This window comes from Silurus meridionalis, chromosome 29 (assembly GCF_014805685.1).
Source record: "Silurus meridionalis isolate SWU-2019-XX chromosome 29, ASM1480568v1, whole genome shotgun sequence".
Taxonomy (NCBI): Eukaryota; Metazoa; Chordata; class Actinopteri; order Siluriformes; family Siluridae; genus Silurus; species Silurus meridionalis.
The window spans coordinates 8,046,109-8,072,402 of record NC_060912.1 but is presented as its reverse complement, the minus strand read 5'-3'; the positions used below and the strand labels follow the sequence as shown (position 1 = coordinate 8,072,402).

Sequence of the window (26,294 nt, the reverse complement as noted above, 5' to 3'; positions counted from 1 at the left end):
TAATCCCGCCTGTTCATGCTTTTCCATCTCAGAGGGTCCCCAAGTCAAACAGTGCTGGCATGAGAGACGAATGGAATCTGCCAATCCGTTTCTTTTATAGGATGATGGAGAAAAGACCTCCTTTATGTCACCATTAAAATGATTTAATTTGCTTTATTTTCTGTCTAGTTCAAAATTATTCAACAAATTCATTAACATTTATTTCCCATTCATCAAATACTAAACAGAGCGAGATTTGTCAACAACAGCGAGCTCAACCTAATTACTTGTCTCATTCATGTTTATACCGTTAATCTTGCGTGTTACTGCAATTCCCCATTCTTTAACATCTCATTGTTTTGGAATAACCTTCTGCCTGCATAAAGCCTCCTTCAAAACCATAAAACCACCACATAAAAATAATTCCTAGAATCCTATCGAGTGAGCATAGGCTTCAAACGATAATAATATTAGAGAATTTTCAAAATGCATAGAAACACAGTGTAGAACACCTGCAAAACATCTGGCTTGTAATAGTCCAGGCTTTACATTAAGCCTGTTTAAATCCATATATTAAAATTTATACGACCGTAAAAATACTGTAGGCCACATATTGGGTACAGCAGGATATTTTCAGTAGGTTTATGCTTAATGACAGGCTTCAGTAAACATTTTAACAAAACTCATTGATATGATCTTGGGAAGAAAACCTGGGCAAAGCTCTGGCAACACATATTTAAAGTTTATTCAAAAACATGTAACTTCTCAACTCTTAGCTGAAGATGTCACAAGATAGCAGAGATACCCATTTTTCTGCAGCATCACACAGAGAGCTAGTACAAGAGGAGGTTCCAAACTGGGCAAGTGCCTCAACCGTTCAAAAAAGTGGTAATAAGCCTATAAAATGCTAGCGAGATGCCATGTTATGTTGAACTGCAATGAACTGAGACACACACAATTAGCATAGATATTGGAGAATACCCAATACACTATATCTGTCATGGGAATGAAGCAAACCTCCGGTCAATGAGGTGAACACAACCTGCCTCAGTCCACAAGTCCTAACGGCTTTGAGGACCTGTGCTTTGACAAACCCTATCAATATATTATTTTGAAAAGCAGGACCAAAGTTTTTCTTCTTCTGCTAGCAATCTGCAAAAGATAAATTTTTATAACACTTTTTAATCTATGTTCTTGAAATACAGACGCTCTTCACCTTACGGACAAATTACGTTCCAAACAAACGTTCGTACCAGGAATTTGTTCGTAAATTGTTACTGTGTTCGTTATTGAATACGCATATCTCATAATGATGTATGAGCTATAAATACTATCAAATAAACAATAAAAAATACACTAAAACAAATCGAAATAATCGTAATAACGTATGTATTTTGTATTAAGTAATAAAAATTACAATACATTTAAAATGTTTAAAATTAGACCCTATAATTTTATTCCTAATGAGAAAGCCAGTGTCAACAGTGGTAAAGAAAAAAACTACCTGGTATGAAGAAGAAACCTTGAGAGGAACAAGACTCAAAATGGAACCCATCCTCATTTATGTGATAACGACATCAGAGATTTAGAGGATGTCACCGTTGAGAGACAAACTTAATTTCACACAGATTTTTTGTAATGTAAATTGTAAAAAAAAAAAAAAAAAAAAGTTAATCTTTTTGAGAAGAATTAGTTTCCTAACTTGTGTTAAAACTTTTTTTTTCCCGATTTGACAGTGTTAAGGGTATTACTCACCCGAATGAGAAAGAGGCTACAATGAATTTAGGATTGTAATAAGGTTTTTGTTGTGCGAGTTCATCGATATTAATTTGGGCTCTGTGCCTGTAGTGATTCTCAAATGATTACATTTCTGCAGTGTTTTCGGTCGCAAACAGTCAATGAGTTTTATATTCTTATTTCTTCACAACACAAATGGAATCAGAGCTTTTCTTGATTTGGGGTAGTCCTCAAATTTCTTGAGATACCACCTGTAGGATAAAATGGATAAAAGTAAATGTTGACATGAACAGAGGCTGCAAAACAGCATTTAACTAATATACTATTCAAAATCATAAACTGTATCACCAAATATTACAAAAGCCTATAAATTTGAAAGAAACAGTTATCTATAAGTAATCATATTAGATGGTTTCGAGTTGGATTTTCATTGTAATGTCATTTAACAACTACACAAAAAAAATTACGTGGACACCTGACCATTAGATTGGGATGTGTTTTTTGAACATCCCATTCCACATGCCCATTTGCTGTTATAATAACCTCCACTCTGAACCTCTATCCTGGGAAGATCCTCCACTATATTCATAACTTATTCAGCTATAAGAGTGTTAGTAAAGTCAGGTAGTGATGTAGGTGAGGTGAAGAGGCCTGGGGTGCCGTCAGTGCTCCAATAATGTTGAGGTCAAGATCTTTTAGATCTTAGGTTTGGGTCTACTAGTTCAAGTGAAGGGAAAATTTCATGGTAACGCATCCAAAGGCATCCTATACAATTGTGTGCCTTCAGCTTTGAGGTAACAGTTCGGGGAAGAAACCCATATGGCTGGAAATAGTCAGGTGTCCCAATTTGTTGTCTGTATAATGTACATTGGTGTATATTATATATAGAATTACATTATATGTAATAGGATGCTGTATATCAGAAGTATATATATAAATAAATTAATTTTATATATATATATATATATATATATATATATATATATATATATATATATATATATATATATACACATACACACTATAATGCCGAAAGTGTTGGGTCACCTGACCTTTCCTGCTATATGTGGTTCTTTTCCAAACTGTTACCACAAATCTGAAGGCTCTCAATTGTACAGGACGTCTTTAGATGGCGCTATAATAAAATTTACATTCACTTGAACTTGGAAACCCAAACCTGTTCCAGCATGGCAATGCCCCTGTGCACAAAGTGAGCTCCTTGAAGATCTGGTGTACAAGATCTTGGTTGGTCTGCTATAGAGCTCTGATCTCATCTCTACTGAACACCTTTGGGATGAATGTGAACGCTGACTGCACCCCAGGTTTCCTCACCTACATCAGAACCTGCGTTTCGTAACACCCTTGTGGCTGATGAACACAAATATCCATAAGCACACACCAAAATCTAGTAGAACATCTTCCCAGAAGAGTGGAGGAAACTGCTTAAATATATATAATATATACATCCAATACTTATGACCAGGTGACCCAATACTTTTGGCAATATAGTGCAAGAAAAAGGTAAAAGGGGAACATTTGCTTGTCGCTACATCACATGCTATAGTGAATGTAAGGTAACCAGGAAAAACCCGCATACAAGTTTATCTTACTTGTGGTGGGAGATAGCCCGGCTGGAGAGAACGATGAAGGTGAAGAAAGCGAAGGCGAAGCTGTGGACAGAGTGAGCGGCCAGAGCGAATCCAGCCCATTCCACAATCTCACCCAGAAAATTCGCACCGGACACATACTCGAACACGCCACCTAGAGATGACATACTGTCATTTCAGTACACAATAAATATACCTATACCACAGTGCTGCACTATTCTAAGAATGATTAGTAGCAGTTGTTCCATCACTAAACAACAATCTAACAATGATGCCTGTAAGCTAAAGTGATACACTATAAACACCACGATTTATTATATATAAAGGTAGATTTATTATATAGCCGTTATTCTCTGTGTAGCAATAGATAGCTAGAAATTTGTCCCCCTTTGTCCCTGCTAAATACAGTAATCCCCGTTTATCATGTTGGTTACGCTCAAAAACCACCCTCGAAAAAACGGACGCCACCCCGAAAAATGCTATTTTATGCATACAGTACTGTACTGTATTAAAATTTTACTTCATTTTATAATCATTAATTATATTTTTATTGATAAATTGTATTACTTTAACATAAAATTCCCCATAAGTTTTTTGGTCTATCGTGCTCTCCGCGATAAAATCAGCCAAATTAATGAGTTATGTGGCAAATGCAATTCCTTGATAAACCTGAAGGGGCGCCAGATTCGAACCGCGGTAAAGCGGAAGATTACTGTAACTCATTTTGTAAATTATAAATAAAACGATCATTCAAGGATCATTGAATTCAACTATTAGACAAGTCTTTTGAATTCTGTAATACGGAATCATGTATTCGTTTTAATTATTCATATATAATGTGGTGAGAAGATTCTTTAATTAACTGATTGTTATTTTAACATTCTATTATTATTTTTTTGATTATAGCTAAAAATTGTCTTATGCTATGTGGGTGTGATCGAGCAACTCTCTCTAACCTCTGGGTATCTTGTAGTCCGTTTCTCCTGGACTGCGCAGGTTCCTCAGAATTTGGTCAGAATGAAGGTTAATTATCCATCCAAGAAGCCACAGACAGGAGCCTGCATGAAAACGACCGATTACAAATCCATCACATGACCCTCATCAGACGCAGATCACAGTGATAAATGAGGTTTGTGCCTCAGAGAATAAAATACAATCTAATCAGATTGCCAGAGGTGTGAGATGATTAGTTAAAGCGTAATTCAATAAATAAAATAATATCAATAACAATGTCCAGTCATGTAGGATTAGTACAGACGTTCACCCGGTGACCAGCAGTGTAGATATCAGGACTCATCTGTCCTCTGTTTTATGCATCACCGCACCGCTCTTTCAGACAGTACGTGTAAAAAGAGGCTCCTTACTCCGTTACCCACCTGTGATAAAGCAGGGATGGGAAACCCAACCCTGAGGGAAGTCTGCATACTGGCTCAGGTATCTCACTTGCAGATATCCGTTATAAATGCAAAAGACAAATGCCAGAGCAAATGATGCAAACGGTGTAGGCTTTCCTCCTCGGATTAAAAACGGATATACGAGTGACCTGAATAGAAAAACAAAAAAATACAAGAAATCAGATTTTATCGGGTTTTATGGAATAATCTGCATGTAGAACATTACAGACTGTAGTCAGGATAATCTCAGTGAATAATCCAAAGTTTAAGATCTTTCCATTTGACACAATCTTGTCTGTTTATGGGTGTACAGTAATCCTCTGTTTATTGCGGTGTTACAAATTACATTCCAAAACCGCCGCCAAAACAAACAAAAAAAATGATAAACGGACACCACTGCATAAATGCTATAAATTTTAAGAATACAGTAGTGTACTGTATTTACATTTTACTTTATTAATACATTTTATTATCTCAACATAAAACTCAATAAAAAAAGTTTTTTTAATCTATCGTGCTCTCCGTGAGAGAGCAGCAAAAATCAGCAAAACGAATTATTTATGTGGCATAATGCAATTCCGTGAAAAAACGGGGGGCGCCAGATTCGAACCGCAGTAAAGCGGATGATTACTGTATATGTATGTATGTGACAAATAATGTGCGATTGTGATTATGCACCATAAAAAAACCTATAAACAACACAAATTAGTGCAAAATGAAGAAAAAGTATATACATTTTTGGCAGACACGCTTATCCAGAGCAAACTCTTACAGATGAGCGTTAAGGGCCTTGCTCAAGGGCCCAGCATTGACCTGGGATAAAAATAAATAAATAAATAAATAAAATAATAATAATAATAATAATAATAATATATATATATATATATATATATATATATATATATATATATATATATATATATATATAAATACAAAAATATAAATTTATATATATTTATAATTATAAATTTTTTTTCTTTTTTTTTTTCCTTTTTTTTGCAACACCAACAATCCCAGTATCTAAGTGGCCACCATACAATAAAAATATGCATTTATAATAAAAAAAAGGCCAAATATTATAATAATTATTGGATCAATGTTAGGTGTTATAATTAAATAAAATATAATATAACAATATTAACACTGCATAATATGTTCTGGATTTAACAATTATGAAATAAACCTTTTTGAAAGTTTTTTTTATATGCATTATGTGCAGAACTTTGTTTGTGAAAGGACAGGATCTTGAGTTTCCTCAGGTTCTCTGGTTTCCTAGCGGGTGCACTGGTGACTATAAAATTGCCCCTGTGTATAAAAAAGTGTATGAAAGATCTTCATGCGTCCCATCCAGGGGGTAATTCCTGCCTTTCACCCAGTATTCCCAGTATAAGCTGTGGATCCACTACAACCCTGACTGGGATAAACTCCTGACCTGAATGAATGGGTGAATTGGCTCAAGTGCATAAATGAATGAATGAAAATATGTGTAATGAAATTCCACCACCTCTTACCTTTGAACATAATGGCAAAAGTACATGCATAGAAGAAGCTGGTTAGGTAGGTGTGATATCTTCAAGGCTGAAGCCCAGAATATTAAACCCACAGGCACAAGCAAAGCAGGGAGCTCCTGAACAAACCAAGCCACTTTAACATTCACCGGAAACCCATATTTACTCGAGGTGTACCTGCCGTAAGGTACATTCTCAAAGAGCAAAGTCAAACCTGTCAGAAGAGCCAAGAGCATCATTAAATATGAGAGACAGTCCAAAATATAAAGTTCCTCCTCCGAGGAGGTAAACAGCATCTCCACAATACTGTCCATGAACTCCATAAAAGTATTAAGAGCACCTCAAATTACTGTAGTTTATCGCGATAGTATCGATAACAACGATTTGTATTGCTTCCGTTTGATCAAACCGCAGACATGTCTACCTAGGAGCACATGGCTCCTCCTCCTTTCCTTGCTCCGCATTTTTCCACCAATCAACACGTGGTAGGCGGGACTTGTATTCAGAAATGGACCAATAGGATGAACGCGTTGGGCATTTTTCTTATTTCTAAGCCACGCAGCATATTTATTGCATAATTTACGAATATTTATATCGAGAAAATGACTGTACTACTTTATGTTCTGCAAAATAATATTATTTGTGTTTAATGTTTATAAATCCGCCACGTTTTACATTGATTATTATTTTATATTTAATTTAAAATTGTTGCTGTTATATACTTGAAAATATTTTTTCTACTACTACTACTACTACTACTACTCCCACAATCACTAATTATTAATATTATGATGATTTTTATTATAATTTGTAGTCTAAAGATTTCAGGCAACACCACCGCCACCACCAACGGGTCCTAAACGCGGCTGCTATGCAACCGAAATTCAAATCTCTCCTCACTCCCTACATTAGTGCACTATCTAGTGTTTCAAGCAACGGCTATCTCATACCGAACTAGTGCACTTCATATTGACTACCGGGTTGTTTGTTATTCGGCGCGTGTTTCATAAAGAGTCCCCACGAGTTTCTTCTCTCTGTTGAACCTAGTTTTCTCTGAGCGTCTTTACTTCCCGGTGTCACAAAACGCTCCGTCGCTTTATATCCCGAGTTGTGTGTTTGTCCAACATGGGAAAAACAAACAGGAAGAGGCAAAACTATAAAGATGGACGACCGGAAGTGAAGAGGAACAGAGATGATGCTGTGAGTGTGTTAGCATGCATGGAGCTGGGGGGGGTTTAAGGGTGATTATTTATTTTAATAAACTACATCCTAATGACAAAGAAGTGATTGTATCCTAGTGATGACTCACTTGGTTATGTAGATCCTCCATAACGTGTGTGTGCGCATGTGCATATGTGTGTCTTAGTGTCCATGTGCTTCTCCAAACGTCTCCATATTCTCCTGATTGAACCTGAACATCACCTGATCACTTGTTATGATGTCCTGGATCAGGACCATTTTCAATCCCCTGGGTCCAGAACCACAATACTGATCCTAACACTCCTCACTTTCCTCTGAATGGTTTTGAGGAGTGAGTTAAAGTGATCCCTTTAAACTTAATCAAAAGTATTTGCCTTCAAATGTACTTAAGTATCCAAAGTACTATGATCTATTATGGCTATAACTTCATATTATCTAATTTTTTTGCCTAATCAACTGGAAATATGATATGAGTCAAAAACTGATCTATTCAAATGATCATGAGCCCAAAACCTTCTTTTCAACTCCCTCAAATAAATCATGCAAATAAGTCCACAGGTTCTGTGGCGAGTTCGAGTCAGGAGTTTCTCTCGAAAATGTTCTACTCGCTGTCAAACTGTATCGCCAATCAAAAGTTGAAAATGGAGATCATCTACTCTTCTGGTTATCGTGTTATTAAATCCCAATTACGATGCTCTGGTCTCAGGGCTGGGGTGCAGGTTACGCCGAAATCGTCAAGGAAAACAAGCTGTTCGAGCAGTACTACCAGGAGCTGAAGATCGTTCCCGATGGAGAATTCGAGCAGTTCATGGAAGCCATGAGAGAACCGCTGCCTGCCACCATCCGCATCACCGGCTACAAAAGGTGACGTTTCAGAGGAACGTCCACGACCGCTCTGGCTGCGGAGATTCTGGTTTGCATCTCCATCTCTCATCGTGGATCAGTTGGACACCACAGTAATTCACTTTCTTTTGTCTTTGTGTTTTAGTCACGCCAATGAGATCCTGCATACCCTGAAGGAGAAATATTTCAAAGAGATACAGGATCTGGAGATCGACGGGCAAAAGATTGAAGCTCCTCAGGCTTTAAGCTGGTAAGATCCAGAGATGTATGATATTTATATATACTGTATATATACTTTTTAAAAAAAATTATATCGTGTATGTTGCTTTAGAGAAATCACAGCTATAGAGTTCAGGCATACATTATGTAATGAAGTCTAGAAGGTGAGACATTTACAGTACGTTCTTCAAAAACGTGTATGTGTTTATAGTTTCAGTGCAGTGAATCGATAGCGAATCGTTAAAAACGTTTCTCTAAAAATAAGTGATTAAAATGTTATAAAATTAATTTTATTAAATTTTAAAATACTGTTTATTTGTCTGTAACAGCCAAAATGTCAGTCAATTAGAATTAAAAAAATTTACAAATTTGACTCCAAAAATATTGCGCACGTAGAAAAATGGCTTTATAAAGGTAAAAAAAAAAATTGCCATTACGTATAAATTGATTTTTAGCATATTGGAAAAGATTTATTTGTTTTGTGCAACGGATCGCTCATTGTTTTTTAAATTTGGCGATTAATCTTTATTTTTTTTAAGGATTGACTACATGGAGCGGTCACGTGTCGACGTGAACTGGACGTGTTAATGGCAACAGCGGCGGCTAGCGCATTCAAATCGCACGTACGAGTGCGTTTCCTTGCTGTTACTTTTCTTGTAATAAAAGAAAAGCTAATTATAATAGTCTCCTCCCCCTTTTTTTTTTTGCTGATCTTGAAAAAAACGTAACGTGATCCGAACCGTGAGTTTGGTGAACCGTTGCATTGCTGTGAATTGACCACCACACGCAATATGAAGAATATCACACATTTCAGGAGGCATCTGTCCACATTGGTTCTTTAAGGTTATCAGCACAATTGCGGACTCGGCAAAAAATCATTGATATAATGTTTTTTGTCGATATCGCACACCCCTACCATTAGCTGTGTTTGTGTTCATTTTAATATGTATTCAAAGAATATTTTTTTTTGGATCTCAGGTACCCGGATGAACTGGCATGGCACACCAACATGAGCAGGAAGATCTTGCGCAAATCTCCACTTCTGGAGAAGTTCCACCAGTTCTTAGTGAGCGAGACTGAATCTGTACGTATAAACGTCGGCTGTTTGACATTATTTATTGAAATGTTCAGGGGTCTGAGGTGAAATTTGCAAGAAACCTGACACAAACCGGTGCAGTGAAGCACGGTGGTGGTTGTACCATGTTGAAGTTACTCCTGGTTTATTTTAAACTGAAATCAGACCACATAGATAGAATTGTAAATCCCCTAATGGAGCATTTCCTTTCCGTTTCTCAGGGAAACATCAGCCGCCAGGAGGCGGTCAGTATGATTCCTCCTCTCCTGCTGAAAATCGAACCTCATCACAAGGTACAGTTTGAGCCTTTGCGATGGAATCCTTAATTACGTTGTTTTTTTTGGAATCTGTACAAGTTTGCTTGTTTTTGGGGGGTTTTTTTTGGGACAGATTTTGGATATGTGCGCAGCTCCAGGATCAAAAACCGCTCAGCTTATAGAGATGCTCCATTCTGATATGAACGTGCCCTTTCCTGGTAATGAACTTTTACTGCGCTTTAAGTCGTGACGAATGAAGGTCATATCTATAAAACTGACTGACTGTCTGTCTGTCTGTCTGTCTGTCTGTCTGTCTCTCTCTCAGAGGGTTTTGTAATCGCGAATGATGTGGATAATAAGCGCTGTTACCTGCTCGTGCATCAGGCTAAGCGGCTGAACAGTCCGTGCATCATGGTGGTGAACCACGATGCCTCCTGCATCCCACGACTGCAAGTGGAGAACAACGGCCAAAAGGAGGTCCTGTTCTATGACCGGGTGTTGTGCGATGTTCCCTGCAGGTGAAGGAGAATAAATACACACACACACACACACACACACACACACCTCAAAAGCACACCCCTCAAAAGGGATTTTTTTTTTTATTTATTATTATTATTGTTTTTGTGTTTTCTCCCTTTCTCCAAACCATTTGTCTCTTTCTTACCATTTCAACGTGTAAAAATACATAGAAGCAACCGGTTTGAGCGCGTCGCTAATAATTATTGTAGCACGTTTACCAGTCACTAAAACAATCCATCTTTATGGGCAAAATTGGCATGTTTTAAGAGGGAAATACAGGCAGTTTTCTTCAATTCTTCTTTGGGGGGCCGTGTTTGCATCTCTCCGAAATATCGTAAATCCTTTTGTGCACCAAGTGTGTGTACATCACCGGTACTGTATACCACGATCACTGGCATCTAAACTGAGAACAAATACAGACCAGGTTCATTTACTGTCCGTCTCTTACTGCAGTTAGAATTTAGTTTTTGATATTATTGTTAAAATTTATATACGATGCTCCGTTTCTGAGAGAACTTTTTTTTTTTTTTTTTCCCTTACGTGGACCTGACCACGGGTTCCACACTCATACCTGTTTTCCCAGCATGCACTCTTGGTGGCTCTTTGTGGGTCCTTGCGTTTCTACCCGGCACGATTCGTTTGTCGCTGCAAAAGAAGGCAGAATGTCGGCCACCCGCCGTGCGGTCAGTCTGTCTCAGCGCTTCAGTATTCGTGAGATGATCAGTGCTCTAAAGTAACGTATGATTACAGCTTGTGGATCGGGATGCTCAGAGTTTGAACTCTTCACCCAGAATAGACGAAAATGTGCTGTTTGCATTTCTTTTCTTTCTGGTTAAAAGAAATAAAGCCGTCACTGTGTGGATGAGGTCATCTGATCACAGGACGCATGCTCACGGTTTTCCTGCCTGGAAATATTGGACGCCGTATTGACCTGTTTTAAAAACTTATTTTTTTTATTATTTGTCCACAACAATTTGCCACCTTTCCAGAAAACTACCCTTCATCCTGAGCTCTTTCATACTCGCACTGGAGACTCCTTACGTAAATGTTATAGAAAAATTCTACATTTTGTTACCACTTTATTTCAAGGATCAGAAATTTAGTCAGCAATTATTGACTAATAACTGCATTCTATGTATATACCATTTTCCAGCTTTTTATTAGGCCTCAATTGATTTATTTTTGTCTTGTATCCCCTTTACACTTATTTTTGTCTTAAAGAAGAACGTATTAGCTGGAAATAAAAACGATTCGTCTTGTATTGTGCAAAATACGTTTGTTGATTTCTAATAAGAGAAGAGACATTAAATCATTTCAATGCAGTGAGGAATTCAGACTTTATTGTTTTGTGGTTCGACACGAGAACAAACCGCACGTGACCCAAGTCTTGAATAATAACAGTTCGTCGCCGAACACGAAACATCTGCTTTGAATCGTAACAATCTGAAACGTTTGTTTAACATAAGTTGAAGGACTCCTTCTTTGTGAGGACAAAAACAAGTGTAAGACAAAAATAAGATGATGACAATAAGGGTTTTGTACTAAATTTATATCTAGTATACCTTCTACTTTTGGCTTCTCCTATTAGGGGGCGCCACAGCGGATCATCATTGTAACTTGTCACTTACAAATGCAGTTTTTAATCATTAATTACTGACTTATTTCGAACCTTAAAATAAGCGATACCTACGTTTAAAGACATTTTTACGCATCCCTGTGTACATTTCTTTCTAGGGAAACAATGCTGTATTATAACAAATGCCTTACTGATGGCGTCCACCACTAACCAGATTTAAGTCACGGTGTTTTAAATGCAGCTGAAAATGCCATTTTAGAGAAGCACGGTGGCGGTAGCTTTATATTGTGCATGTTTTTATGAGAACGGAAAAAAACGTGTGATGCCGTGGACTTACATTTTCCGTGCATCCTCAGCGGAGACGGAACAATGCGAAAGAACATAGACGTGTGGAAGAAGTGGACAACCAGCAACAGCCTCCATCTGCATGGGTAAGAGACAGACATGTCGATTCTTTTTTTCTTTTTTTTTTTTTTGGCCCAGAAGTATTATATACACACCATATGGACAAAAGTTTGTGGACACCTAGCTGTAAGATTTTCATGCTTTTTTTTTTTTTTTTTTTAATCCTCCCAGTCTATATTTAGTTCCCATTTGCTGTTATGATAACCTCCACACTTCTGGGAAGATGTTCCACTAGATTATGGAGTATGGTTGTGGAGATTTGTGCTCATAAGCATGTTGGTACAGGCAGGTACTGATGTAAGGTCGGGAGGTCTGAAGTGCTGCCTGCGTTTTAATTCATCCCAAAGGTGTTCAATAAGGTTGAGGTCAGAGATCTGTAGCAGGCAACTCGAGATCTTTTATTCCAACCCATGTAAACCGTATCTTCATGGAAAAATATAATGCTACAGCATCCATAGACATTCTATATAACTGTGTGCATCCAACTTTGTGGTAACATTTTGAGGAAGTGTGTGTGTGTGTGTGTGTGTGTGTGTGTGTGTGTGTGTGTGTGTGTGTGTGTGTGTGTGTGAGAATCATTTGCATATGTTGGTGTCTGTATAGCAGCAAGTTCTTATTGACCTGTGTGTGTATCCCAGGCTGCAGTTGAGGATTGCGGTGCGTGGCGTGGAGCAGCTAGCTGTAGGCGGCAGGATGGTTTACTCCACCTGCTCTCTGAACCCGGTCGAAGATGAAGCGGTGATCGCCTCCCTGCTGGAGAGGAGTGAAGGTACAGCTCGTCCTCCTTTTCACCACTTGATCTCGAGTAGACAGAGTTCTCGATTTTTCGTACACGGAAACTATTCTTAGCTCACGGGTGTGTAGACAAGCTGGAGTCTGCTAGTAAAGGCTGATGATTTTAACTAGGAATTAGATGGGAATCAAGAATGGGGAAAAGGTGCTTTAAGTGTATTGGGAGGCCATGATGACATTACTGTGTCTTGTTTGTCAATCAGAGAAAAAATTATGAATGTGTTCCAGCTCCTGGTTTTCTCCAAATTTTGGTCAGTTGCACTAAAGCTCATATGAGTAAAGATCCCAAATTCATGTGTCTCAGAGGAACCAAGTTTGGAAAACGGCTCGATTAATTTGCTATGTAACATTTTTAATAATCAAAAAAAAAAAAGTCTGCCCTATTTACATACTTGCGACGTATTTATACGAGTCATAACAGCACACAGTGACTATGCCCTCTATCCCTCAGGTGCCCTCGAGCTGGCTGATGCCTCTGCTGACCTGCCTGGTCTGAAATACATGTCCGGAATCACATCCTGGAAGGTAATGATCTGTTAAAAAAGACACTGTATATATTCTCTAAACAGACCTATGGGCCATGTAATGTGCAAGTTAGGGCTCTACACAGAGTAATATATGATTCTGGATTCCATGTATTCATTTTCCAGGTGATGACCAAAGAAGGGCAGTGGTACTCTGATTGGTCCGAAGTTCCCTCGAGCCGTCACACTCAGATCAGACCCACCATGTTCCCGCCTAGTGACCCTGAGAAACTGAAAAGCATGCAGCTTGAGAGATGGTGAGCTCAAAAGAGTGGAGTGTTATTCTTGTGGGTTTTTTTTTGTTCCCTCACACATGTTCCCCTTCCAGCACAGTATATCAATGTACTGTAATTTGGTGATACCACAAATCTCCACCAGGGGGCGATGCCTGACAAGCTGTGTAATTTTACCTGTTTAAGGGTTTTTTTTGGTCTGAAAGTGAGATTCTCATGAGAAAACTCACGTGTGAGGAGAGCTCTGTGACGAGTGCGCACGTGGTCAGAATATTGTCAATATTGTTGTTTATTGTCGCATGGCTTCTGATGTACTCAATGACTTATGAAATTCGGTTCTCCCTGTGACCGTGCACGCAGCCTCGTGCTGCCATCTGTTGGTGTGTTACAAAACTAGACTCGAAGCTTTTTGATACCACCAGCTAGCATTTTTTTGTTGTAAAAAATGAAATAAGATTTTTAAGATGTTATATGGGTATTGTTTGTTTGCAGTATGAGGATACTTCCTCATCACCAGAACACCGGCGGCTTTTTCGTGGCTGTGCTTGTGAAGAAGGCACCCATGCCGTGGAACCGCCGCTTTCCGAAGGTTAGTTTGTTTTGTAAAAGGTGGATGGTATATAGTAATATTATTTGTTTATCCAATCAGCTTTCTTTTCTTTTGTTCAATGAAAAAAAACCTTGGGTGATGGAATTACAGGTTGGTAGTTTTTTTGAGATTTGACATGAGATGCAGAACTACCCGAAATTGCAAACCCTAAGCTGCATCGATTGATATGATTTTTATATCCGTGAGCACCCGAGGCTAAAGCGCACCTCTCAGCCGAGCTGTACAGCAAGGATTTCTGTCTGTCTGAGAGGAAATGGAAGTCCATGCCCTCAGAACTCGATGGAAACGCGTAAAGAAGCCTCCGGACGTTCTCCTCCAGAGCTCGCATGTTTTCGTACTTTCCCCTTTCCCTTCCGATTTATGATCTCATCTCTTACCTGTCTTTTCGCAGCCCAATTAGAGCCCTCAAAATAGCTCGTGGGAGCGATTTCTAACAATACCATGTTCTCTCACCTTTTTTCCCTTCCTCCAGCTCCGGAATAAAGAGGCCACCAGCACCACGAGCGAAGAAGCGCAGGCTGAGGAGGCAGAGGCAGAGAGAGACTCCGTTGTGGAAAACCCTCCAGAGACCGAGGCCAAGAAAGACGGAGTGTGTGGGTGAGGCTCTTTTGTGTCCGTTTTGGTTCTTTTATTCTCTTTCTCTCTGTGTGTGTGTGTGTGTGTGTGTGTGTGTGTGTGTGTGTGTGTGTGTGTGTGTGTCCTGATCAGCTCTACTTTGTTACAGTCCTCCACCTTCAAAGAAGTTGAAGCTCTTCGGCTTTAAAGAAGATCCCTTTGTGTTTCTGACGGAGGATGACCCAGTCTTCCCCCCCATCCAGTGAGCGCACACACACACTTCATACGGTTCTAATTTGCCATATCATACACAGACTTCCAAATATTATAATCTACTTTACATACATGGATGACATGACACACACACACACACACACACACACATGCACACCATAAAGCTCAAATATATAAAATATTAAAATACATGCTATGCACACATGTTCACACACACCCCATACAGCACAATTTGGATAAAAATCATATACACACTTCCAAATATTTGCCAAAGTTTAAATACATGGATTACATGCTACACACACAAACTAGATTAAATGTTCTCCTGCAGCACACACACTTCCCAGACTTCAGATGTATTCAATGTGCTTATTGATACACCAATAGACTCAAAGATCTCAATAATATAAGATGATGCTACCACCATCATGCTTCACCATAGTGGGAATTGTGTTCTCATGCAGCACACACATTTTACAACAACTTCAGACGTCTGTGCTGTGTGTTGATGTAGTGCAAGACGCCATGTTCTCAAGCGTATCCATGGCAGCAGCAGCGTTTCCTCTGGAATGTTAAATGAAACATTCTCGATTCTGATTGGGCAGAAGGTGAGCGGGTGTGCGGGAAGGATAAATGACACCTTTTGGCTTTGTTCAGGCGCACCCAGCCACTCCTCCTCCTCGATAAAATAAACAGTGTCAAAAAAATCCTTGCAGTGATTAAACTCCATATGGAGACAGATGTGAGCTTCACACTTGGCCCGCTTCCAGGTTGATTCAGACGCGATCGACTTCCACCTCTACACCATATGTCTCGATAACGAACGTTTTGGACTTTCATTTTCTCCTGCGTTTCATTTTCTTCTCGTTTGTTCCAGAACGTTCTACGACCTCTCTCCAGACTTCCCCAAGCTGAACGTCTTGACCAGGACGCACGAGGGAAAGAAAAGGCACTTGTACATGGTGTCCAAGGAGCTCCGCAACGTCCTGCTCAACAACAGTGAGAAAATGAAAGTGAGTCACGCGCGCACACACACACACACACACATACACTTGAGAATGGGTTTATTGTAGTATTCAGCTTTTCAATACTTATTAAAGAAAAAAAAATCATAATGGTTAAAGGCTTTGTTCTTTAATATTAAAAGAAAATCTTTAATCACGATTTGTATATGCGTATATTGTATAAAAAAAAATCTCTTTCCCCATTTGCTCTTATAACTTCTAGAAATTTCCACTAGAGTTTGGAGCACGATGGTAGAGATATGGGTTTATTCATCCCCAAGGGTTTTGGTTATCAGGTACTGATGGAGTGATCTTCCATTCCAAACAATGTATGGCTGATCTTCATGGAGCTTTTTGCTGGAACAGGTCTGGGTCTCCTAGATGCTTCCACGTCCAAAGACATCTTGTACAATTGTGTGAATCAAACTTTTGGTAACAGTTTGGGGGGGAAGAACCACATATGGCTGGAAAAGTCAGGTGTCCCCATACTTTTGTCCTTGTATCTATGGGATAATTGTACGTTGCTCTGGGTGAGGCCAAATACTGTAAATGTAATTGAATGGATCTTATTTTGTTCATTTCAGGCTCTGATTTCAGTTTTCTGTCCCAGAAAAAAGCTCCAACCCCAGTCTATGCATTGCTACTCAGTTCTATGGTTTTTCTGAAACTAAAGTCTTTGACATGTTGGAACTAAGCAACATTCTGCCAGGACCAATATGCTTCATAAAACGCTGTAAATTAACTAAAAACTAACCCGGAACAAAAAGACTTGCATATATGAAGTGTGATGATTGGAAGAAATTGACCATATAGATATATTTTTCTACAAAAGCAATTAACATCCCTTCTAAATAGGTAATTGTTATAAATGTAGAAAAAAATACCTCCATTATATATCTATTATAAATCATATCGGCCAGGTGCTTATATTTGCCGTGAAATATTTGCCCTAAAGTAGACGATGTGTACAAGAATGTATTGTGTAAGTTCTGAAACACTCATCACCTGTAGAAGTGGTTGAGGAGCAGATGGGCTTCAGAGCGGCTTCAGCTACATCTGTGTTCTGGGCATCGCGCTAGCACTTTGACTTGCCATCTGCCGAGAGTGGGATGGGGTGGGTGGCATTTATAAGACTGAGACAGATCATTCAGGAGCATGCACACACACACACACACACACGTCTGTAAATGTCAGCAGCTTCAGTCGGAAATGTTCCTCTGTGATTTATGTGGTGCTGTTTTCCTCCTCAGGTGATCAACACGGGAGTGAAAGTGTGGTCGAGGAATAATGATGGGGAGCAGTTCGGATGTGCCTTTAGACTGGCCCAGGAGGTAGGACAAGAACCCAAATCAAAAGAAATGGAAATGTGTACAAGCTGAGTAGAACGTATACTTCCTGCAGCGCTGAACTCCAGCTTGAAACACACCATTGCTGAGCTTTAGATTCAATCCTATGTATAACCTGATTCAATTAAACACAACCACAACATGGATGAGATTGATGGGTAGATGAATGTGGATGGTGGGATACGAGGATGGATAAATGGTTTGATATAGGGGTGGATAAAATAAATAAATAGGTGGATCGATAGATTGATGAATAATTGGATAGATGGATAGTTGGCAAGATGGATTAATGGATAGATACAGTATATGGATATACAGTATAGATAGATGAATGTTGAATAGATGGGTCAGGTTAAAAAAATGGATGGCTGGGTAGATAAGTGTATGGATGAATAAACTGCATATATAAATGAAAGAATGGACGGAGGGATAGCTTGATAGATAAATGGTTTGATTGATGTATAGATAAATAGATGGATTGATGGCTTAATGATTGGATAAATTGATTGTTTAAAAACATTATCAATTTAGGGATAACTTGGTGGTTAAGATGTTGGACTTCTCTTCTTCTGTTGAAGGTTGTGAGTTCATATCCCAGTACCACTAAACGGACACTGCTGGGTCCTTTAGCAAGACCCTTAGCCCTCAACCGTTCACTTGTATAAATGAGATAATTGTAAGTCGCTCTGGAAAAGGGTGTCTGTCATTATAGTTCCATCATTGTTGACATTTACGACGTTTGGCAGACATTTTGGTTGATTGCTGATGTACACGTAGGATCCGGTCATTGTTTTGTGCCATCACATACTCAATCTGTCCATGGAATTAAAAGCTCATAATATATTGATACATAGCTATTTTCTAAAATACCATTTTTGTTGTATTATGTATTATTTTCATGTTTCCCATTTAGAGAATAATACAATAATACTGATACGATTCCTGAGACACAGGATATCTGCACAGTGTATTAACCTGTTTTCTATTACTTAACCTCCATACATTGACTAATTTACACACAGTTCTGAAGTGGTGACTTGAGAGACACAGGTAGTAAAATGGCACTCAAAATGCAAACTGTAATTTTAACACAAATTGCCATAACCATTGGGGGAAAAAAAACCCATAACCAACAAGATAATGAGAACATGAGGGACATCATTAAGGGACATTGGGAGAAAATCTCTGACCATGCTGATAATGTAGCTGGTTTAGCTTTATTAATCATAGCAGCAGGTGACTCAAGGGAGACATCATTGCTACAGAATGACAACTGTTCACATGCGTTTACATACATACATGCTACAGGTTAAATGTTTGACCACACGTATGGAATTATGCAGTAAACAGAAAAAGTGTTAAATAACCCAAAATATGTTTAATATTTTCAATTCTTCAATGTAGCCCCTTTTTGCTTTGACATCATTGCATACTCTCTTGGCATTCTCTCAGTCAGCCTCATCAGTTATTCACCTGGAATGGTTTTCCAATAGGATTGAAGGAGTTCTTAGAGGTGTTGAGTACTTGTTGGCAGCTTTTCCTGCACTATCTGCTCCAGCTCGTCCTAAACACTCTAAACTGGATTTAGATCGGGGGTTTGTGGAGGCCAGGTCATCTGATGCAGTACTCAAGCACACTCCTTCTTGGAGAAATGGCTCTTACATAACCTTGATGTATTTGGAAGGGGTCATTTTCCGGTTGGAAAACATGATGATCTGAGTGCAAACCAGATGGGATGGAAAGAAGGGATTAAAGAAGGGATGCGAAATGCTGTGGTAGCCATGCTCTCAATTTTGATTAAATCACCAACACCAGCAAAGCTCCCCCACACCATCACAGCTCCAAACCACACATTCAGGAACAGTCCGGTCAACCTCTGTACGTCTTACAAAGGTGGTTAGAACCAAAAGATAAAGAGCAGAGGACAGTTTCCCACTAATCTAATGTGAATTTCTTGTGTTTCTTGCCCCAGGCAAGTCTGCTTGTTCTTCTATTGGTAATGGTTTCTTTGATGCAATTCGACCATGCAGTATTGATTCACATCATCATCTCTGAAAAGCGGATATGAAAATGTCTGCCAGTTGAACTCTGAGAAGCATTTATGTGAATCATCAGCTTCTAATTTTGGTTAATTCTTATAAAGATATCATATGCAGCAGAGGTAGCTCTTGGTCTTCCTTTTCTGGGATTGTTCTCATGTGAGCCTATTCCAGCATTGCATTTGCTGGTGTTGGAGACTGCACTTTTACAGAGATATAGATTTTTTTGGACTGACTGACTTTGATTGGATTTCACAAAGTAATGATGGACTGACTGTTTTTTTTTCATTTAACTGAATATTTCTTGATTTGTACAGTAGTAGTAGCACTGATAGGGCTGTTGACTCTGTACTCGGTCTGTCTGACTGTCTATCCAGCCATCTATTTATTCATCCATCAGCAGGTGGCCAACAAAAGCAAAACGTTTACTAAATACAGACCAGGATTCTGGTTACAGGCAAATCAGATAGCATTAATAATTCAAGACCTAAACCTCACTAACCACACCACAGCCCCAAAAATAGTTACACGCCATATCTGTGTATCAGATAAGCTGTGGAATCTGTGTCCATTCATGAGATTGATTGTGTATGCATTTAAAAGGAAATTATTTGTAACAAAGTATTTGAAAACATAACCAAACATGGCTCATGTGATGTTAGAAAGACATGCCATTGCAATATGGCTCTGCCATTGTGCCTCATTGTCACTTGCCTTGTGAGGGTTTGTTTTAATAGCAACGCCAATACTTTGAATCTGTAATGAAAATACAAAGCAGGCAGTGCAGATTTTGCAGACTTTTGTGTCATTAAGTGAAAAAAAAAAAATGCAGTCTGATGCAATAATTAGGACGTCTATGATGTTTTTGTGTGGTATTTTGTAGCCCAGACTCTGCTTTTGTTATACGTGGGTAAGAAGGGTAACCAAATTCAGCATTGGTATTTACGATTGTGACAATTGAAACGGTGACAGTGTAAAAGATTGTGGGTCATTTTTTGGTGTGAGATATTTTAGACTTCCAGTGCCATCCTGCTTCTACAAAAACCTTAATTTTACAAATGATGATCTAGGGGGCAAAATATTTGACCTGTGCACCACTCTGAAGCTTGGTCCTGTTTCTTTTTTTTCCCCATTAAGGGTATCTACACTGTGTGTCCCTACATCAGAGCACGTGTGATCACCATTAGCATGGAGGACGTGAAGGTTCTTTTAACCGAGGAGAATCCTTTCTTCAGCAGGCTGGGTGATGACGCTCACGCCCAGGCCAAGAAACTCGGTCAGTGGCTCAAATCGCACTCCAATCACAAAACCCTTATTTACAGTCAACTACAGAATTACAGTTTTTCTCGCAAATAATGGCATGAACTTCATATAAACTCCTTAAGTAATAAGTAGCATTCATAGCTTTTTTACTTGTTCGATCTCCTACTAATACACTGCTATTACCAGTGGTATTATATGTAAATGTCAGTGTAATAGCAGGACAGCTTCGTATAACCCTCCTGTGATTGACATGACTTGATTTTTTTTTTTTATATATATATATATGTCCATGATTTGTTCAGCAGCATTAATTTAGATGTGTAAAATGTCTTAAATTACTACAAAGTACCTCAGAAAAGCTGGATATCTGTGCTTTTCCCTCTTCTACTGCTGATTCCATGTCAGCTAGCATAGAAATGATCACGTTGTTGTTTTGTTTTTTTTCCTTCATATCAACCCCTTTTTTCTTATTCTGAAAACTCCCCAATGCATTAAACATTTCATAATAAAAAAAATGGGAAAAGCTCATTATGTGAAGATTAAGTCAATAGCTAACAAAATAAACATCCTTGCTAATGGCAGCAAAACTTGCTGCTGAGGTACATTTTCTTGCTAGTTAGCAAACATCACTGGGTAAACGTGTCTGTTTGTGCTTCCTCTGTTGAATTATAAAGTCCAGTAAGATTTAAAAAAAAACATGTTTTTGTTCATTTAGACAAATATTTGGCTTTGAAAAACAGCTCTGGAGCCTAGTTTGGTTAGCATTAACACAAGTTTGTCTGTAATCTAGCTAGCATTCATAATGGCCTGAAGTAAAATGCTAATTTCTTCCAGATGCAATTTGAGCATTATTTTGACAGTCAAATAAAGTGTTAATCCCTTCTTTCTTTAAAGCCGTACAATCGATAGCATCGTAAATGAAATGCATTTTGTTTATGCAGTCAGTTCTTTTCAATGTGTAGCCAATATCTGCCTTTTTTTTTTAAGCTAAGCCAAAAAAAAAAAGGATTAGCTCAGTTATGGTTGTATAAATTACATGAAAAAATATATTAAATGTGAACCATGTCTTTTTGTTTTTTTTTTCCTCCACTTCCAGAAATGGGCAGCATCGTTCTAAGATACGAGCCCGATTCTAAGTAAGTGCTTCACTCATTCTATCGCTTTATTTCTCTATCGTTCTATCGCTTTATTTCCCTAATTGACACCGGTGCCAAAATACTGATTAGGCCCCGCGATAGCCGAGGCTTCAGGGAGGCTGCCAAGACTCTTCAGCTGGTTGTGTTTGTTTGTGTGTGCCGGAGGAAGAGAGGCAGATGCTACCACTTTAGCCTCTAAAAAGTCGTCTTGTTTGTACACTAAGATCTATACAACGTTCCCCGTGCTGTTCATCAAACAGTAGGGCGACAGAAGGTGGAGAGCAGCCGCCGCTTCTGTGTGATAATTAGACGACTCGGGACGATCTCGGGCCTCTTGTTCTCTCTGATTAGGGAAATGCACGGTAGCTTCTTATTGTCTGTCTCACCAAAAAAATAAAAATAAAATGCTTGTCTGTCTTGCTAGGAAGCCATGTTACACATCAGTTGTCAGGACACCATTTACCAGAGTGTGTGTAAGATCTTCACTGATGCATGTAATATAGCATATAACATATTTGGACTGAACCCAAGTTAAACATCCTTATTCAGATTTAAGGACAGGCTTTTTTCCCCACCCCTACTTTGATATTACACAAGTTGTATTTATGGTATATAAAAGAGAGAGGAGGAAAAAGGGAGCCATTTTGAATTCAGCTGTGGATTAACGGTAACAGTGATGCATCAGTAGCCCATGACTACACCAGACAATCGCTTGAATGAAGAAGCCCACAGTCCTGGAGTAAATTTACACTAGAAGTGTTGAGTGTCACTTATGGTTTGCTTCTTCCTGCTCACTGATGCGTTTAGATTTTGATTGTAGTGCAGCTATTTATATCTATTTATATAGTAAATCATGACTCTTCTTTCAGCAATTAATATTTCTGACAGGACTCATATTAGTTGCTTGATTATGGGTCTGATTTCATATTGTGAAAAACCTCCACTCCATATTTGTTTGCATATGAAATATTTTTGTCTATCTGATGTTACACACTAAAGATTTGGTCCTCAAAATGTCAGATTGTCAAGAAAGGGAACCCTTTTGTTGTTTTTTGGATATTGGTAAGATTTTAAATATATTTGCTAAGCACTAATTGCTTTGCATGAAGAGAAAATCTAATTTCTCTTAAAAATAAAAATAAAAATAAAAAAATAAAACATTTAAATCCCTGAATTTCAAAATTAACTGCATATTTCTCTGCTTAATGTTTATGGTGTATCAAATTATCTTGTATCATAATATTTTGATATACCAAATTCCTTATTTACCTAAATCACACAAAGGCGTCCCTCAGGGATCAGTACTTGATCTTTTTTTTTCCTTGAAAATTCTAATTTTTTGCGGATTAATTTGCATAGACTCCCCCTTTTTTTTATTTTTTTATTTTTTTATTTTTTTCCCCATTAACCTAATTGGCTGTTATTTCATATTTACACTTCTCTATTAATTAAATAAATTTTTCTAAAGTGGTTTTAAGCACTGTCCATTTTCCAGGCCTCTACTTGTCCATTCACTCGAGGTGATAATGACTTTTGATCTTTCTTGTCAAGTTTAGGGTGATTTTTCTTTTCAGTCAGAAATTGCCCTTGTCTTAGTTCTAAGCTTAAAGGAAAAGGTGTAAAGAACGCTGCAGTGAGGCTTCTCAAACATGCTGTAGGTGTGTTCATCAGGCTCCATTGGCTAACACGGAATTCCTGTGCATGTTTTAGCAGGTCCTGTTTTTTTTTCCTCATGATTGAGCACAACAGCAAACTTTCAAAAAAATGAAAGGTGTACCGTACATATGCACTTAATGAAATCAACAGGATGGATTTGAAGGTTTTTTTTAGTTTCATACTAGTAGAAACCAATATTAAATTGACCTTGCACTGCAATATGTGGTGTGAAATCAAGTGAGACTGTAAATGTAATAATGTAAGTAAATTAATTTTTATTTGTATAGCACTTTTAAAGTCCTATTAAAGAATGTATAATGTATATTTAGGACAGGGAAAAACTCCCTGAGATGAAATTTGGAAGAAACCTTGAGAGAAGTAGACAAATTTACAAAACAATTCTCCGAGTGTAGTTAAATTGCTAAACAAAACAAAGCAAACGTTTATTTCTATTCAAATTACTTGATTTACTGGAGGAATCATTTCAGGTCTACTCAAAAGAGAACCCGTACCTCATCTGGCACCGACTGTCCGTTCATTACAGTTCATTAATTATTTATTATTCGCATAAACAAAATGGACGTGTGTCGTTTCAGTTTGATAAGTGATTCATCAGTAATGCTGCAGGACACATCATGCGTGATTTTGATATTCTGATATTGGAGGTTGGCTTGGAGACCACTAGCCGTCCGGCTGTGCTACGTTGCTGATGCACTTGTTAGTTTCCGGGAATGCAAATTGAGACCTGATAAAACTCCTGTTTGTCCCAGACATAAACGGGATTTTATTTGTCCCCATGTGGACAAATAATCATTTTATTAGCATGATGAGTGAATGCTTCTAACACATGGTTTGGTTGCACAGAAATTATAAATATCATGTGTAACACAGTGTGTATTGATACAAAGGGAAATGTGCGTATGTAATAAGCGAATTGCCATTGTGCTTTTAATGCTTTGGATGCTGTATTACAATTTCATTTGAACTAGGAGACCCAAACCTGTTCCAGCATGGCAGTGCCCCTGTGACAATATGCTTTACATGGTTTGGAGTAGATGATCTTCAGTGGCCTGCTATAGAGCTCAGACCTCAACCTCACCTACTTTAGTACATCAGCAACTTAAACCCTTGTGGCAAAAAAGCAATTACACCAATAATTGGTGGAAGGGCTAAATGGAAATTATTTGAAAATGCATTTTTCTTCTTTTTTTTTTTTTTTTTACTTCCAGTTGTGGCAGATGTGGAACAGTGTATTATCTCCCTGTTTGATTTGTTTTCCCTGTCTTTTGAATCTCTTTCCCCTTAGTGATCCCAGTGCTCCTCAGTGCCCCATAGATCTTTGTGGTTGGAGAGGAAAGACCTCGATCAGGGCTTTCGTGTCCCGGAACGAGCGCTTCCATTACCTGCGCATGGTGGGCGTGGAGGTCTTCCGTGACAAGCAGGGAAAAAAGGACGCAGGTGCTGCAGAAGCTCCGGATGGAGGCGCAGGAGAAGCTCCGGATGGAGGTGCAATAGAAGCTGAGGATGGAAATAGGTTAGAGGAGGCAAAGAAAGGACAAGAGGAAGGAGACCTGCCGAAGGAGAACTCGGATGCTGAACCGAACGGATCCTCAGAATCCGAAATAAACAGAGCAGAGGAAACGAGAGGTGTTTGAGTTGGACTGAACCAAACTGGAAGAGCTGGGGGAGGTTCTCCTGCCAATAAAACCTTCTATGGTCCATATATTTTGCCAAGCAACTCAGTAAGTCTGTTTAGGAATCAAAACTAAGGTTTAACTCTCTATTTTTGTAAGTGTTTAATGGCTCTATTTTATTTGAATCTAATTGGACCATCGAGACGTCGACCTGTGAGCCGTTCCAGTGCTCCCGTTTTTATTTTGTTCCATCGAATTCCCCCAAAACTGTATTTCATTTAACACCTGTATGTGTTCTATAGAATGTAAATACAACTTTTATTAAAAGCTTTAAATCTGAGCGTCCGTGTTTTCTCAACGTCCCTGTGCTCCGGTTCCGATTCTCCCTGAGCAAGCATTTTTCTGTCTAATTGGCGTCTCGAATATCGTTTCAGACACGCTGCTGGTCTATTTGGCCGGCGTTTAGCTTGGCACAGCCGTCCTTTCCCCAGCGCCGTGACCATAGTAACAAACTCCTTGGTGTGCTGATCTATTCTGTGTTCGACAAGCCAAATCACAGGGACGTAGAGAAGGGACAAAGACGAGACAGCGGCAGACAGGCCAAGGACCCCACATATGCTCTGTAGGTTCATGAAGGGGTTATGTCAGTGTCGTGCAGCTCCATAAATCGTGTTCCAGAAGAGGGATCATTAGATGCTGTGGAAAAGGGGGGGATGTTTATTTTTTTTATACTTAATTTTTTTTTTTTATTAAAAATTAATTTATTACATTTATTTAAATTTTTTCTCTCTATAGCAGTGTCTACACCCTCATCTCTCTTTACCCTTTTTAAAGTCTAAGATGTGGGCAGAACGATGGCAAAAACACAACGTATTATTCATTAATTAAAAAAAATAAATAAAAGGCCTTCAACTATATATAAGAAAAAATCTTTCCTTTAATAAACATG

At 38.5% G+C, this 26,294-nt stretch overlaps 2 protein-coding genes across 2 annotated transcripts; one reads left to right on the top strand and one right to left on the bottom strand.

Annotated features, from left to right (window-relative positions):
• Nucleotides 1–702: 702 nt before the first annotated feature.
• On the bottom strand, nucleotides 703–6,658 carry srd5a1 (steroid-5-alpha-reductase, alpha polypeptide 1 (3-oxo-5 alpha-steroid delta 4-dehydrogenase alpha 1)). Its single transcript, XM_046843649.1, has 5 exons — nucleotides 6,229–6,658; nucleotides 4,700–4,866; nucleotides 4,280–4,381; nucleotides 3,327–3,477; nucleotides 703–1,967 (listed from the first exon to the last, which is right to left on the bottom strand). The coding sequence occupies exons 1-5, from the start codon at nucleotides 6,546–6,548 to the stop codon at nucleotides 1,901–1,903; spliced, it is 807 nt and encodes a 268-aa protein (XP_046699605.1). The 5' UTR covers nucleotides 6,549–6,658; the 3' UTR covers nucleotides 703–1,900.
• Nucleotides 6,659–7,212: 554 nt separating this feature from the next.
• On the top strand, nucleotides 7,213–25,685 carry nsun2 (NOP2/Sun RNA methyltransferase 2). Its single transcript, XM_046844329.1, has 19 exons — nucleotides 7,213–7,425; nucleotides 8,132–8,289; nucleotides 8,414–8,518; nucleotides 9,466–9,571; nucleotides 9,784–9,855; nucleotides 9,953–10,037; nucleotides 10,145–10,337; nucleotides 12,271–12,345; nucleotides 12,958–13,088; nucleotides 13,563–13,636; nucleotides 13,762–13,892; nucleotides 14,361–14,457; nucleotides 14,951–15,075; nucleotides 15,203–15,295; nucleotides 16,145–16,280; nucleotides 17,522–17,602; nucleotides 20,794–20,932; nucleotides 22,016–22,055; nucleotides 25,018–25,685. The coding sequence occupies exons 1-19, from the start codon at nucleotides 7,351–7,353 to the stop codon at nucleotides 25,364–25,366; spliced, it is 2,265 nt and encodes a 754-aa protein (XP_046700285.1). The 5' UTR covers nucleotides 7,213–7,350; the 3' UTR covers nucleotides 25,367–25,685.
• The last annotated feature ends 609 nt before the right edge of the window (nucleotides 25,686–26,294 follow it).